The 15,998-nt window shown below is 42.2% G+C and overlaps 2 protein-coding genes across 2 annotated transcripts; both read right to left on the reverse strand.

Moving 5' to 3' along the window:
• Window positions 1–1,600: 1,600 nt before the first annotated feature.
• pabpc4 (poly(A) binding protein, cytoplasmic 4 (inducible form)) lies at window positions 1,601–11,371 on the reverse strand. Its single transcript, XM_087832778.1, has 15 exons — window positions 10,748–11,371; window positions 8,409–8,602; window positions 6,451–6,566; window positions 5,369–5,508; window positions 4,685–4,779; window positions 4,473–4,610; window positions 4,269–4,364; window positions 3,926–4,195; window positions 3,105–3,195; window positions 2,913–3,008; window positions 2,656–2,786; window positions 2,485–2,575; window positions 2,266–2,396; window positions 2,060–2,184; window positions 1,601–1,967 (listed from the first exon to the last, which is right to left on the reverse strand). Exons 1-14 carry the CDS (start codon window positions 10,938–10,940, stop codon window positions 2,083–2,085), a joined length of 1,884 nt encoding a protein of 627 aa, XP_087688904.1. The 5' UTR covers window positions 10,941–11,371; the 3' UTR covers window positions 1,601–1,967; window positions 2,060–2,082.
• A 476-nt stretch (window positions 11,372–11,847) lies between these two features.
• On the reverse strand, window positions 11,848–14,392 carry zpcx (zona pellucida protein C). The gene is made up of 9 exons (XM_087833090.1): window positions 13,925–14,392; window positions 13,741–13,853; window positions 13,599–13,672; window positions 13,357–13,528; window positions 13,167–13,272; window positions 13,003–13,088; window positions 12,855–12,931; window positions 11,955–12,780; window positions 11,848–11,869 (listed from the first exon to the last, which is right to left on the reverse strand). Exons 1-9 carry the CDS (start codon window positions 14,390–14,392, stop codon window positions 11,848–11,850), a joined length of 1,944 nt encoding a protein of 647 aa, XP_087689216.1.
• Between the last annotated feature and the right edge of the window lie 1,606 nt (window positions 14,393–15,998).

Raw genomic sequence — 15,998 nt, forward strand, 5'->3', positions numbered from 1 at the left:
TACTGGCTAACTGGTGTATTTTTATTTATTTATTTATTTTTATTTTTTTCCTTTCCTGTTTTCCTGTTTGGGGTCTTTTTTTGTTGTGTTTGGTTTCTGTTTTTTCTTTTTTTTTTCTGTGTTTAAATGTTATTGTTTTTTAATCTTATGTCCTTTGTCTGGTGTGACGTTATGTAACTTTGAACTTAAAATCTTATAAGTAAACATTTAAAAAAAAAAAAAAAAAAAACATTTTATCACTGGGTTCCTCGAAACAAGTGAAGAAACCCTTACAGGCAAGCTTCCATGTTAGTAAGCCAAAAATAAAATCATTTGATGTGGGTACAGATTTGATTAAATAAAGGCACGAGCAACAACTTACAGTTCACATTGTAAAAACAATGGAGCATAACTTGGTAAGATTGCTTAGTGGAAAAAACAAGAACAAAGCAGAAATTTAATGGCAGCATCCAACGTGAAGGCCGAGTCAAAACATACTCCGAGGTTTCCAATAGAAGACTTAGCAAAAATGGCAAGAGGACCCAGAGTTTCCATTACTTTGGGCATATAATTTGTAAAGGCTCCTGTTTTCTCTTTATTAACTTTTAATAGAGTCAAACTAATTTCCAAGTCTCTCCTAAATCAAATACTTTCTCTCTGCCTGAAACCAGTCCTTTAATCCATCAGAGATATTAATCACAAATAGTAGAAAACAATTGCAAACTTCACAATTCCTCAAAACTGTTAATAGGACAAGCTAAATATAGAGTTTGACATTTTATTACAACCTTTTAATTCTTTGCAAAATTTGCATTTTCAGAAGTCATGTGTAAGCACTACAAAGCCACTTTGACAGTTTCCCCACTGGATCATTTGAATATAGGGAAACGTTTCCTAACTTTTTTCCTTCTTTTTGATTAAATGCTAAAAAAGAAACACCCGAAATAACACCAAACACAACTTATAAGTACGTTATCATGTTTCTTTAGCCTTTAGCATTAATTTAAGGAGTTTAACAAAAGTTTAGCATTGCAACCATTTTTAAAAACATAGTTCTCCATTTTCAGAGGTTTAATAGCAGCTGGACAAATTAACTTAATAATTTTTCTTGTTTTTAATATTTGGATGAAAAATCAATGACTGCTGAAAGACTAGAGCCCATGAATATCATCAGGTGCTTCGTTTCATCACTTGAGATGCTCGGCCAGGCTGTCACTGCAGTCACCTTCAGTTGCTGCTTGGTTTGAGGGTCTGTGCCTTCAGTTTTATCTTCAGTAATGAGAAAAGGCTGCTCTGTTGGGCTGAGATCAGGTGCCTGACTTGGCCACTGAAGATTATCTAGATTTATTTACCTGGAGTAAACTCTTGCTTTTGCAGCTCTGTGTAATTATCCATTTGCACGCTGTAGCGCTCTCTGTGCGGCTTTATTACAGTTGTCTGAACCTGAGCAGAGTCTACAGCTCTGCACACTCCACATCACATCCTGCTGCTTCCATCAACAGTCACATGATCATTAAATGCTTAAACATTACCTCCATCACGTCTCACAGATTACTTGATATGCTTCTCCGCTTCTGCACACTTTCCCTCTCAATTAAAATAACACAAGGTGAGTCGCCTGGACATATCATCCCTTTATTGAAATTACCACACACCCATTGATAACGTGTCAGGATGGAGGAGTCATCTCACACCAACATGAAGCTTTCAAGCAAAGACGAAGAACAAGGCTCTTTTTACTTCCTCTCCTTTGCCACAAAATAAAGGGCCTTTGTTCAAGATTCATTTGCATCACTGCATCTGGTGTGCAGCGTTAAAAGTATTACAGAACTACAAAATTATGCATTGTGTAATATTTTTTCAAAGTGTACATTTAAAATAATGTTTTCTGTTTTTTTCTCGATTTTTGTTTTCGTGCGATTGTTCAGAAGACTCTGGGCTTTCCAGTGTAGTGCGTCTCTTCCCATCTCCTCTCAGTTTTCTATGCTCTGAAACAACACAATGTCTTCCCATTAGTGCCGCACAATCTTTATTATGTATAGCCTGATTGATTAGCTTGACTAAACATGGATTTCCATACCAAGTTCGAATAGCTCAGAGTCTTCAGGATGTGGCAGCAGCAGCAGTAGGAGCCATGCCACCTACTTTCTGGGTGGCGTCTTTCTTCGCCTGGTGAGCCTGTAGAACTGCAACAGCTTCTTCTACCTGTACAAACACAAACACGAGCACGACGCAGCTTAGAAAATGGATACCAGACTATTCAGTGTGCTTGAGGTAGCGAGGTACCTTTGAACGTAGAGACTCATGGGACTCAAGCATGTGTAGTAATTCAGAGTTGTCGATCTCCAGCAACATGCCGGTGATCTTTCCTGCTAGGTTGGCATGCATGGCCTGAATCAGCGGGAACAGACGCTCCCCTACGGAGAAAATAAAATTGTGAGCGAGTATAAATTTGCCAAAAAACCAAAACCCTGAACAGCATTTGTTTGTAACTGTCAGTCTCACCCAGCATCTGTTTCTGCTCCTGAGGAGGTGCAGCAGCCAGCATGGAGGCCGTGAGGGGCTCTTGGCCCTGAACGTGCACAGCTGGCTGAGTCTGGAAGGCGCAGTTAAGACTTAACGAGGAACAATGTGTCAACATTTGGATGCTTAATGTGGGAGAAGTTAATGCGATACCTGCTGTAAGGCAATAGGTTGCACCACCTGGGGGTTGGGGTTACGGACACCAGTGGCGTATTTGTAAGGAGGCATGGCCCGAGGACCGGGGACTCCAACTGACGGACGAGGACCCATGCTCTGACCACCAGCTAGCAACCACGAGGAAGAAATTACAGTTTTAATAACACGGAAAACATTTGCATAACATCAATATCACTGATGTCAAATTCCAAACCCGTAGTCAACGAATTGATGCTGTTTTTTTGTGAATGCACCTCGTGGGCCTTGTGTGCTGCTGCTAGGACTCATGTGTCTGAGGTTGGCACGGGGCCCCGGCTGACGCAGCGAGCTGGGCATTGCTTGGAAACCCCCTGGAAGTGATGAAAGAACAGATAAAAACGATGTGAGTATGGGCATAATGTTTAATTTATCACAGACATGTGCTCCATCGTGGTCCACAGGCTCACCTTGACCTCGTCCACCTTGTTGCTGCCATCGGGGATTTGGTCGCATTTGAGCGATCTGATTGGGTGCATAGTATGTAGTCCTATTCTGAGCCTGATGAATGCAAGAAAGTCAAATGTGTCATCAATACAAACTTATTATTTTGGGTCCTTGGAGACAATCAGAACAACCCTGACAGCACCATACTCTCTCCATGTTGAGCCCAGCCTCAGGCCGTAGTAGCTAGTCCTCATAAATCAACTCTTTCCCCCATAAAAACGACATTCGGGGACACCCCAGCACCCTCAATGATCAGTTTTGACACATCAGTATATATCAATAAAAATGCGGTGGGACAACCATTAGAATAGTTTGAGTTTTTCCAAGGATAGCTTCATAGCCAGAGACCACCCTCACTAACCTCTGATGCACACCCAGTCATTCTGTTCTTCAAGCAGGCCTGAAATATGACAGAAACCACCCTGAACATGCATGCGTTCCTACTTGTAGGCTTTCAAGGGGAGAAGAATTAAGTTGCTGCTGCTTCTGCAATGCACTTTGCAACCGATCTCCACTTTGCATGGCATTACTGCCTGCTCTGTCCTGTAACAGGTGTTGCTGCTGCTCATCCAGCTTCGGTCTTTTCTTTGTTTTTGCAAAAGAAGTCATCGTTTAACCAAGTGGTCATGACTGAAATCACTTTTTCACAATAACACCTGCACTACAGCGCTAAACAAAAATAGTAAAGTTGAACAAAGAAGGTGAAAAGCATCTGTGCATTTGTTAGACACAGTAATACAATCCGTTTTAAAATGCACATCAAGCCTGAATTTGATTCTCACACCTGCGGCACAGCTGGCATGAAGTATCCACTGGTGGGCTGGAACTGATTAATGATGGCATTAGCTGGCATGGCTCTCATGCCAGCTATCCGCTGCATGTACTGGTTGGTGAGATGGGCTTTGCGCTCCTCTTTGCGCTGAGCAAGAGCCACGTAGAGAGGTTTAGAGCCAACAATACGTCCGTTCATTTCAGTCACAGCCTTGGTAGCCTCTTCAGGGGAGGAAAAGCAGACAAAGCCAAAGCCCTTGGAGCGCCCCTCCTCTAGCATCACCTAAAACACAGACAGCGGAGGTAACTTATGTGTTGAAGTCTCTTATTTATTCAGTGTATTGAGCCATTTTTACCTTAGCGCTTGTAATTGAGCCAAATGGAGAGAACTCCTTGCGCAGTTTCTCATCATCTATTGTGTCATCCAAGTTTTTAATATAAAGATTAACTCCCTGAAACAAAAGGTACGATTTATCCAGAACCATCAGCTTACTTACTGACATTGACATATAAAGTTAATTGATTTTTATTTCGACAGACGACCAGTAGTTTCTGCAGACCTGATAACGGCTGATCCTCTCTTGTTTCAGCTGCTCAAACTTCCTCTTCAGCTCCGCTTGCCTCTCCATTTTCTTCTGAGCTCGGCCCACGAACACAGTCTTGCCGTTGAGTTCGGTGCCGTTCATCTCCTCTACAGCCTTTAAATGAAGCCACATTTGTCAGAGAAAACAGACAAACGCACACTTGACACATTTCCAAAAGTACAAAGTACCTTGTTGGCATCCTCGTGTTTTTCGTAACTAACAAATCCAAACCCTCTGGATTTGCCGCTGGGGTCTGTCATCACCTTCACACTGAGGGTTTTACCTGCAAAGGCCAAAGAAAGTGGACGGAAAATGAAACAATGTGGCTGCACGGGAATATCAGGGAAGCACAACATTTTTCAACTTCATCCATTAAAAGTACAATTCACAAATTGCTCCCAGTGCACCGGCCAAGACCGGATCTCCCCCCCAGGAAGTTCTGGATTTGTGCATCTGCAGTGTGCACTGGATTATCTTTACTATTTCCAAACAGTGACCCTTCAAGTTGGATTTACTTCTGGGTGAGAGGTCAAAGTCAAAGGGTGACTGTGGAGCAATAAACCACACTTTAGGTCTTTTTGGTTGATTGATCTCTCGCAGGTCTTCCCCTGGAGGACAAATTCACAGTACACAATGTGCATGCTCCTCAGTGCCCCACTAATCAGATGCACCACCTTCAGGCTTGCACTACTGCTCATAACGATCCTAATCAAGAAGGATGACACAGAAGTTTTGTTTTGCAGTCCTTCCAAGTTTCAGGTCTACAGTGAAACTGCAAGTACCAGTGGTCAGAGCGATCTAAAAATAGCAGGAGTGCTGCAAATGCTGCAGCTCTTCATCTGGAAACGATCAGAAAACAAATTTAGATTTACCGTATTTGTCAAAAATCTCCTTCAGGCGTTCATCGTCCATGTCGTCGCCAAAGTTCTTGATGTAAACGTTGGTAAACTCCTTAGCTTTGGCACCGAGTTCAGCCTCCCGTTCTTTGCGAGATTTGAAACGACCCACAAACCTGAAGGCAGAGGGAGAGCAGCACAGGCGCACTCTTGGAAAACAGGCTTGACAAAAGAGAAAAAAGCAAAAAACAACAAACCAGACTCCATCTCTTTTGACTTCCACTTTCCAGTCTACAAAAACACTGGCTGTCCGGGGTTCCACGTTAAGAATGATCAGCAAAAACCTAACCCCGCAAACACAAGAACAGGGACAACATCCACAACACAGATTCACAGCTACGTTTCATCATGGGACTCATCATTCCTGGGGTGAACAACATGTACGATCCATTCAACTGCTGTTAATACCACCAGAGGCAGGCAGATATGTTGGCATGCTAGACAACACATCTTAATTCTTGGTCCAAAACTTGATGTGAAGGTAGATGGAGAGGGATGGAGGAACAGTACAAACGAAAGCTGAGGAGGACCAAATGATCTTATATACCTTGCCATGATGACCTCTCCCCTTCTGCCATCCAGTATTGCATTCCTGCATTCGATCCATCACTAAAACACACAAGCATGGTCATACACACACACACAAACACTCCAAGATGGGTGACCAGCAAGTGAACTGAGGCAACAGAAAATGCAACTGGTGGGAAGGAAAGGTAAGAGGTTTTTAGTCTGTTGTCTCTTAGTTTAGAGGCTATCGTCAGACTGGCGGCAGTAAGAGATAAGAGAGTTCTTAAGAGATGAGTGTATTAGTCATATTATTCACACACAAGCTCACCAACTGAAAAAAAACACACAAAAAGTCAGTTGACGCACAAACGTAGAACACACAAGTCAGATTTATGCATTAGACACAGAAAACAACACTGATGCACATAAGCTGCGGTTTTCAATATCATGATAACTTTCATATTATATCAAAGTCAGCTTGAAATTCTTCAAAAATCTTCCAACAACATTAAACATCCACACCTCCAGTTCAGAGATTATCAGACACTCACACCTTGCGGTCATTCAGAAGCATGCCGTTCATCTTCTCGATGGCGCGATCAGCCGCGTCCTGGGTCTCAAAATGGACAAAGGCGTACCCCTTGGAGCCGTTTTCGTCACACACCACCTGGAGTGCAGGGAGACGCACATACACACGACTATGAATGAAGGCAGTTCTTTCATTTTGAAGCAAGTTGGACATTTGGAGAGTGGCGTAAGGTGACGCAAATCGGTTTTATCTCTGGATGTGTCCAGTGAAGAAATGATGTTTTGCTGTTTTAAATGGATTTATTGTTAAACTCCTTTAATTTAATTGTAATTTTTCATATATTTTTTCACTGTTTTTAATTAAAGTTTCATTTCTTTTCTTTTTTTTCCCTTAAAGATACAATAACAGATTCTAGGCTGCTGCTATCGGCTACAAGCTTAAACAGCAATGCTGTTTATTGCTTAAAAGGATCCATTGTGCTTTTTTTCTAGAGTAGCTTTGCATGATTGCCTGTCTGGAACAAGCCGTTCTATCTCCTCAATAAATCCATTTTCCAAATGGAATACCTTCACAAACAGAAAGTTTGAGGGGAGCTTATAAACTATCTGAAATCGAACATTTGGAGTGAATCCTGAGGCTTTATTTGTACATAAACTGACGTCATTACTGGAAACACTGAGCATGTGTAATGTGAGCATGTCAGGAGTTCAGCAACCAACATGCACATCTCAGACCCCTGAAGGTTCTTATCTATATCAGATATTGTGATCATGTTGCCTAACAACCACCCACCAACAGCTAAAGCTGCCACAGGTTTCATATTTATGCACCTTTAACACCATATAAAGGCACTTTATCGTTCTTATTTTATGATAAAAAACATCAAATGTATATCCATATATATCCTCTCTGAATATAATGATATATGATCTATTATTATACCATCATGTTGCCTGGTGTTTGTTAGTTTGTTGCCTGGGAGTCACCACAACAATAATTTACTGACTATAAAGTTTTAATGTGTGATAAATAAGAGGAAAGGGAGTAGATTTTGAAGAAATATGGTTACATTTAACTGAGTTTCTGAGACATTATGAAGGGAATTAATTTAGAAAGTTATACTTGGTGCTGAGTTTTGGGTTTCTTTGTGTGTGTGTGTGTGTGTGTGTGTGTGGTTTTTTTTTTTTCTTTGTTATCTGTTTCTTTGTTTTTGTTGTTTTTATTTTTCGTTCGCGTCTTGCTTTGTTTGTTTTACCCATGCTGTGCATCGGTTTTGTTTTATTTTATTATTTATTTATTTTTATTATTTTTATTGTTGTTTCTTTTAATTTATATTTGTTTATTTTGGGGACTATGTTCTTTAATATAAATCTCATGTTAACTGTACTATTATTCTTTGCTTGTTCTGTAATATAAAAGTCAATAAACATAATGTTTAAAAAAAAAAAAAGTGTGATAAATAACTGTGATAAAGGTGCTAATTTGTCAATCTAAAATAATAATTTACCAAAGCATCTCATTTTGGTTTTTCCCTCAGGTGCATGTTGTTCACCCACAAAAGTAAAGCATGAAGCATTAAAATATGCAACGACAAGAAAAGTTAATTTATGACATCAATATGGAGGTATATTCGATAGAACCTAATCTTCACCAGATCAGAAAAACTAAAGAAAGGCCTAACAGGTCCAAATTAAGAAATAGGTGTGGGGACATTCCTGTTCCCTTTTCTTGTTTTGAAAGAAAAGTTGCAAACTTGGTGCATTTTACAGAAACTGAGGCAAAAAGCAGTTGAAGCGTTGTTTTTTTTTTACATTTGTCCTCTAAAGGCTTCTGTTAAATTTGACCACTTTATTTATGCTCAAGGTGGAATTTGACTAGTTTTCCTGTTGGAACCATGATTTTTTTTTTAAATGTATGCATTAAATTTCAAACCAGCGAATAAATTAATACATAAATAAATCAGTGTTATGTCGACTGTACCTTGCAGGAGAGGATGTTGCCAAAGGCAGAGAAGGTGTCGTACAGGGCTTTGTTGTCAATGGACTTGTCGAGGTTCTTGATAAAAACATTGCCCACGCCCGACTTCCTGAGGGAGGGATCTCTTTGGGACCACATGATTCTGATTGGCTTCCCTTTCACCACGTCAAAATTCATGGTGTCCAGGGCTCTTTCAGCTGCCGGAGGAAGAGCAGAGAGGTCACAGGAAAGGTCACTGGTGGTTATTTACATGTCAGAAAACATATCGGTCACCTTTACGTGTCATGCTTCGGTCTGTTATCTGCTGATACCATGCAACAATAATAATGCAGCCATTTTTACTGCATGCACTATAATAATAAAAGGGGTGAAGGTACTGCAGCAGACAATAAGGCTGATGAGCTTTCTGCAAGCAGCTGGGAAAAGTGTGGGGGGCAGCTGCAGTGGGCTAGCTTGGAGCACATGTCTCCCTGTTCTGATTAACCACATGCTGCTGAGCCACATGCCGCTTAGCAATGCAGCAGGCCTTCATTTAAACACAGAATATCAGCTCATGTGGTAGATGAGCAGTAATATGTTTGCATTGACCTTTATTCTGTGATCTGTAGGCCCAGGCAAACAAATGTACACCCCCCCCCCCCACACACACACACATCATGTGGGCACATGCCAAACATCCTTTTGTTCACACACACACACACACACACACACACGGCTTTCCAGCTGAAAGTGTCTGGTAAACAAAGCGGAGCTGCCTTGCGTCTGCTGGCATCAGCAGTTTGGTTTGCAATTGTACTTCACAACCTGTGCGCTCAGGGAAGGTGTGTGGTCACCGTCAAAAAAAAACGGGGACTTCGAGAAGGTTCAGAGTTGGAAACTTTATTCAAAAAAAAGGCCAAAGTGACCTCTGTTGACCTCATATAACAGATGTGTCGTTTAGAAGAGAAAACGGAGCCATTAACGGTCTTGAATTACCCGTTATCGTTAACCACTTTTTATTTAAGCATTACGGAGCAGGCACGTTTTGGGCTGCACAGGGGGAAGCTATATTTAGAGAGGGGTCCTGAGAGGTATGTGCTGGCGTGGAGTGTGAGTAGGGCATTCTCTACCACTGATGGGGAAGAGACATGTTTAAAAAGAATGCTCACCCGGGTTTGTGTTTGTTTACAGATACAACTGTGACATTAAGAAATCCAGCAGGGAACACGGTGAAGCATGAAGACCGCTGTTTCATATGAAACGCTCTTTACTTTGTTATAGTTTTGCATTAGTAGCTGTATTGTTCAGGCACAAAGCTACTGCCCCACAGACACATGCTCAGGACTCCATATAAATGCCCAACAGCCAACACCCCCTCCCGCCTGGTGTCTACACCTCTTGTAACAAATGGTGTCTTCTAACTTTTGGCTCTTCTCACGTTTGTAATGGAACGATATCCTGGAAGCCACTTGTAACCTCTCATTTACTTTGGCTTCTGGTAACCAACTGGAGCGCAGATAAGCTGTGACAGGTGTTTTTTGTTGATAGGACAAACAGTGTCAGCGCACCCCCAAAGAGAACCACAACACCTGCTACCTTTGCTCAGCGCTTTGATACTCCTGCGTTGTAACTGGAAACAGTTTTATCACAAAAAGGTCCTTAACAGCACTGCTGATACGGTTACATATACATTCACTTTTGTGTATCATGACAGATTAACAGCTTTAAGTGGTGAGAATATAACAGGTAACCCAACAGTGTGAGTGAACTAATCCCAGCTATTAAAGCTGGGATTCAATTCAAATAGAAACAGGATCAGGTTTTTCCATTTGCAGTGAATATACAGACACAAACAAGCAACAAGCAGCGGGCTCAGCTGTGCTTGTCTCTTTCATGCTTTCAGTGAACATGCCAGCAGAGGGCAATGGGAGTTAGTTTCACTCAACTCATTGGCCCTTTAAATAGGCACAGAAATGGGTCATTTTGGTTTTTAAAAAGGTGAAGGAAAAGACTCAAATTTACCCAAATCTAGGCCTGTGATTTATGGGGATGCTTTGTTGATTTTGGCCAACTTTTAAGGACAGTTTAAACTCATGTTCTGGGGGCTTGAATTACATCAGAGACACACACAAGCTGCTATATTACCAACCATACACGAGAACTGGGACGTGCTTATGTAGGTCAAATAACTGATACGGGCTAAAGAACTGCGGTGAACATTTCACACTGCAAAATTAACCACATTTCTTTGCGTTTAATTCAGGCTCTGTGCACAGTTTCAATGGCAGGCTGGAAATGTCAAAATGTTCACGCCTTGTGGAGGCAACGTGCTCACACAGCACAGCTATCCCATCCCTGCTTACCGTCAGCCGGCTGTGAGAAGTTCACATAAGCGTATCCCAGGGACCGCCGGGTGATCATGTCTCGGCAGACCCGAATGGAGAGCACCGGTCCGGCTGGGCTGAATTTCTCGTACAGCATAGCCTCCGTGATGTCGGGGTGCAGGTCGCCAACATAGAGAGAAGCCATCGGATAACTCCCCGTCGCTGTGTTCATATCGCTGATTTCAGAGGATAAACGCAAGGCTTCGTTTTAAAAAACGCCAGAAAAATGTCGGTACGGTCTCTAATCCGGATCCAAACTGCGCTTTGGCTTAAAGACACGCTGCACAAACAGCTGATCGGGCGTTTTGAAAATGCCAAACCTGGAAAAAGCAGCGCGATAAAGACGTGTGTCTTCTGAAGTGTTTCCTTTAAAAAAGACGACAACTTCGAGTTAAGCCGGAGGCCTGATGTTTATGTTTTTTTAAAAGAAGATTTTGCTATTTTTTTTAAAGGTTTCTATTTCTTTAAGTAGATCTGCACTTTTTAGGATTTTGTGGATTTTATATTTTTTATATTATTTTTATTTTAAGTTTTTCAGGAACAGTGAGTTGGACACTCACGGTTGTTTTGTGGCCGGGGAAAGAGACTGCGTGGGGGGAAGCATGGGCACTTTATAGAGAGTGACGGTGCGGAGGAAATAGTGGCCAGGGTCAAACTTGGGGTAGAAAAAACACTGAGCATGCGGCGTAAAAGGGAGAGCGCACATGGTACTGTCCCAACTACAGCGCCCAGCTCCCTACAGCGACATCTGGGTGGGAATAAAAGCCTTTCACTGTAGCCAGGATGGGGCGTTTCATAAACAGGCTAATAATGTGATGCACTGTTGAGCACCGGTGGAGAAATGTTGTGACTGAGTATGACTGCCTTATTTAGTCGACAGTGTCATTTAAAAATGCAGCTTGTATTTCAGACTTTTGCTGCTATGATGCCAGGTTTTTCTTGGAAATGAGATTTTTACCTGGATAAATAACTAATACAAAGACAACTTTTATTTTAAAAAGCAAGAGTAATGAGACCAGATAAGTGCACATCAGTTTTATTTATCTCGAGTACAAGTTTAAAGTCTTTTAAAGCCGTGGTTATTCTGCATTCTTCATCCTCCTGAGGAAAAACAAAAACCAAATTAAATCAGCCATCTTCACATGCATTAAACAGTCTGCCAGCTAACTGCAAACAAGTCATTCACCTCAACAGACTCAAGAAAGTTGAGTGCAGCGCCTTTAGTTTCAACTGTTTTCTTTCCACTGGACTTGTCTTGTGTACCACTGCCTCTTCCTCATAACTCAGTGTCTGCGACCCATCAGCAGTTTTGGAAAATGAGAGTTTGGAGCGCATTATTGGTGGGATTTCATCTGTTCCTTCAGGCATCATAGCACCATCTGTCAGCATCTGGGGCAGGTCATCATGGTTTGGGTCCTTAATCTCATTCTGCAGCCATTTTTCACTTTGGGATTCCTCTACAGCAGCTGTGTTGTCCAATTCTGCTTTATGTGGCCTTTCAACCAGCATAAGGTACTTTACACTAATCTCAGCTGGCAAAGAAAAATTAACCGGTTCCTCTTTGCTGTCAAAGTTGCCAGATCTTCCAGACCGGCTTTTTCTTTTGAAGTCCTCTGGAATAGCTGGGTGTGGAGGACTCTTCCATCTGTTAACCATAGTTGACGGAGAAACACTACTGAAACTTTGACCTTTGATCGGATTCGGTTCTTGATTTGTGGTTGAAGAACGCAGTTTGGTAATGTCATTTGAGTCAGACTGAGGAGGCACCTGTTCAGGTAGCCAGAGCGTCAGCCTGGTGGCAGGGTCCTGACTCACAACCACTACACCCTCTGGGCCAGCGTTGAACTTGCTTCTTGGAACAGAAGAAACTATCACATCAGCGAGATCTGGAAGAGCAGACTGCATGGCGTTTGGGACATTAGCGCTTTCTTGTTCTGCGATTGAAGGCAGAGTTCTCTCACCATCTTCATCCACAATGACAAAGGGACCAGTGCTGACCACAGCTTTGGCGTCTGAAATGACATGCAGCAAGTCTGTTATAAAGTTTGTCTTCCATCACCTTCAGACAGAAAACCAAAGCACTCACCACAAGGAAGGTTTTTGCCTTTACACCTTGAGCTACAGCACTCGCATGCCTCCAAATCACCACTTAGTTCCTCCCATCTGAAAGGAAAGTTTAAGTTATAGGACACTTGTAAAAGAAACAAACACATACATTATGCGAATATTGATACCTTGATTCAATCACATTGTAGTTGCAGGATTTAGAGCCAGGGGTGACACCTTGGCCTGAGATCAGCACACTACAGTGGATATACAACTTGTAGAGAAGAGTACACAACTCAGTTCAGAGAAGATTCAGAGCTGCACATCAGTGAAATCGTTTATAGAGACTTACCTCAGAAATGAGATAAGACGTGTTCAGAACAAAATTAACCGCATCTGCTCTGTCGGAGGCCACAAACGTCACTATAGTAGTGGAGGAACCCAGTGGGGTTACACACCTGCAGTAAGCAGTGATATCACAGGCAATCAGAAGGTTAGACATAACAAAAACAGTTGAGATAAACACCCAACTGAAAACTCACCCCTTGTTAAATATGACTGTTTGCCTTGGTTTGGCCCGAGGCTCAGGGAACACCGAGACAAAGCAGGACTGGATGAAAGCCTCTTGATTTATTCTGGTTTTAGCCAAAACCTGAAGATTGACAAGCTGGCCTCTTTTGTAGATATTTGACTCTGCTGTGCTCGTCCAGGACGCTGCAGGAAAGCACTGTTTACAAATTAAGCTGCAGCTAAAACTTGACATTGGATTTGTTTTATTACTTACGACTCATGGCTTTGATGCTAATGTCATCATTTTCAGGAAGTGCTGTGTCGCTAAACTTTGGCATCTTGTTCAACCTGTAAATACATGGACCTACTGTAGGTATGGTTGGTGACTAGCTGCAGACATTGAAGTAGCAGCATACCTTTTTGCAACACAGAACACGTGGACTGCAGAGGGAGTTATCCACCAGGTGGGAGAAATTCTTCTCAGATTCAAGAACAGGGTGTTGGTGAACACCTCCAAGTCATCCTCCACCTGTAAGATGGTGCAGTTTTGGTAAACGCTTCATAAAAAGATGCAGAACTGCAGGAGAACTTTATGCTCACCATAGGTGTAGTTCCACATTCATCAAAACCATAAGTGAAGACAAACTCATTTGCAAGCTCTCCGTTGCTGAAGCAGCCATTGCCCAGCTGGATTTCCTCTCCAGTCAGTTTGAGACCGCTGACACGCTTATCAACCAGCACGGTTAGTGTAGATGCGTCACAATACACCTGTACTCTGGGAACATTGAGGAAGGGAGAGAGTCCAGCTAGCCTGTGAAAGTCAGGGGTCCAGGATCGCCAGGAGCTGAAGAGCTGCGGAGTAAAATCAAAGTTTCTTCCAAATGAAAAAGGCACTCGATTTTCATAAACTCCCATAACATCCTGGGTGAATCTGCCATTGTGATACAGAACAGACTGAACAGCAATAACACAACCAAGAAACACACAAAAAGATATCTGCGCGGTCCCCATCACGAGCCCCAAACAGGACCAACAATTCAGCTCATTCTCCCGTGACAAGTGCGTCATTAATAAGGTGCAGCGATAGTGGAGACAGGTGCTGGCAATCAAGCCAATGAAGCTGACTGGAAATGATTCTTTATTGAGTGTTAACACCACGGCAGGTGGACGGGACACGTCTAAGATGCTATTAGTGAAAAATGCAAAAATAAAATGAAGCAAAATGTGAATCTTGTTCAAATTTGTGGTTGTTCAGAACTTGGTTTTAGAAATCCCTCCATTGAAGGTCCAACCAGGGGCTGTTTAAACCTGTTCTTGAGAACTATTCTAACCAGAAGGCATAAAGACAGGATGGCTTTATATGGAGACGAGCTAAAAACAGCTCGTTTCAGACAGAGGGACGCTGAAGGGCTGCACCAAGGCCCAGTTTAAGATAAATCAGGATTATTTGGAACTGTAAATTATACAAAACTGTTTTAGGAGACTCCAAACACAAAAATATGGTGCTGGATATAAGAATTATGCCTGTTTGTAAGGTGTTAGTGGGCTTGGTGACAACATGAAAACTTGTAGGTTAAGTCATCTGGCAGGCCATTCCTCGGCTACAATCTGAACAAACCAAAAGCTGTGAAAACTTGGTTAGTTTGGGATAATCTAATGTCTATAACACCAAAAAAAACTTGTATTTATGTTACAGAATTTTCTTAGGCAAAAATATTCAAAATTATATATTTCTATTAAGTAGATGAAAGACATGTAATTTAACTCTGACTCTTCTTCTGTGTTAGATGTGTGTCGGCACACATGGCAGAAAACAAAATCACACTATGATTCTGGAATACTTTCAAGGAATGAAAGGAGTTCACACACAAAAGAGGAAACTGGTTATAAATGATTAAAGAAAGCCATAAACTGGGAGCACACCACCTTCTGCCTCATCTAGGTGGAGCCATTGTCAAAAAGCTGACTCAGGCTACGTTTACACTGCAGGCGAAAGCGCATCAAATCCGACTTTTCTGACCCTATGCGACACATATCCGATCATGGTGTGACAGTGTGCACGGCACAAATCCGATATTTTCAAATCCGATCTGGGTCACTTTCGTATGTGGTGCTGAATCCGATAGGATTAGGAAGCGACTGCTCTTTGATGGTCATGTCGCATTAAATCCGTCTTTTACGTCACCGACACAAGACAGACGCCAATTATCAGCGCCGGAGAAGACATCGCGAACGCTTCCTGGACATCCGGTGAAACTGTTGGGAACAACGTTGGAGAAACGTGAACATTTTATTTGTACTGTATAATCTGCAGATTCTGACAGAAATCTGCAGCTATCCTTTGAAGCAGCGCTCCTCTAAAACAGTGATAAGGATCATTATTAGGTTATTTACATTATTATGCAAATAACAAAATAACTTAAAGCAAAAATTGGGCAACGTGAGGTCCGAAGTCTTTATATTAAGGGCCATCAGTCAAACAATACTGTTGGTCTGGGTCTAAACAGAGCGTTGTGTGTGACGTCTGGGTTAGGGCCAGAGGGGCCGATGGCGCGATATGGCAGCCTCGCTTCTGTCAGTCTGCCCCAGGGCAGCTGTGGCTACAACTGTAGCTGCCTCCACCAGTGTGTGGATGTGAGAGTGAATGAATAGTGGCATTGTAAAGCGCTTTGGG

The sequence above is a fragment of the Neolamprologus brichardi genome, chromosome 19 (assembly GCF_056152115.1).
Source record: "Neolamprologus brichardi isolate AB-2024 chromosome 19, ASM5615211v1, whole genome shotgun sequence".
Lineage (NCBI taxonomy): Eukaryota > Metazoa > Chordata > Actinopteri > Cichliformes > Cichlidae > Neolamprologus > Neolamprologus brichardi.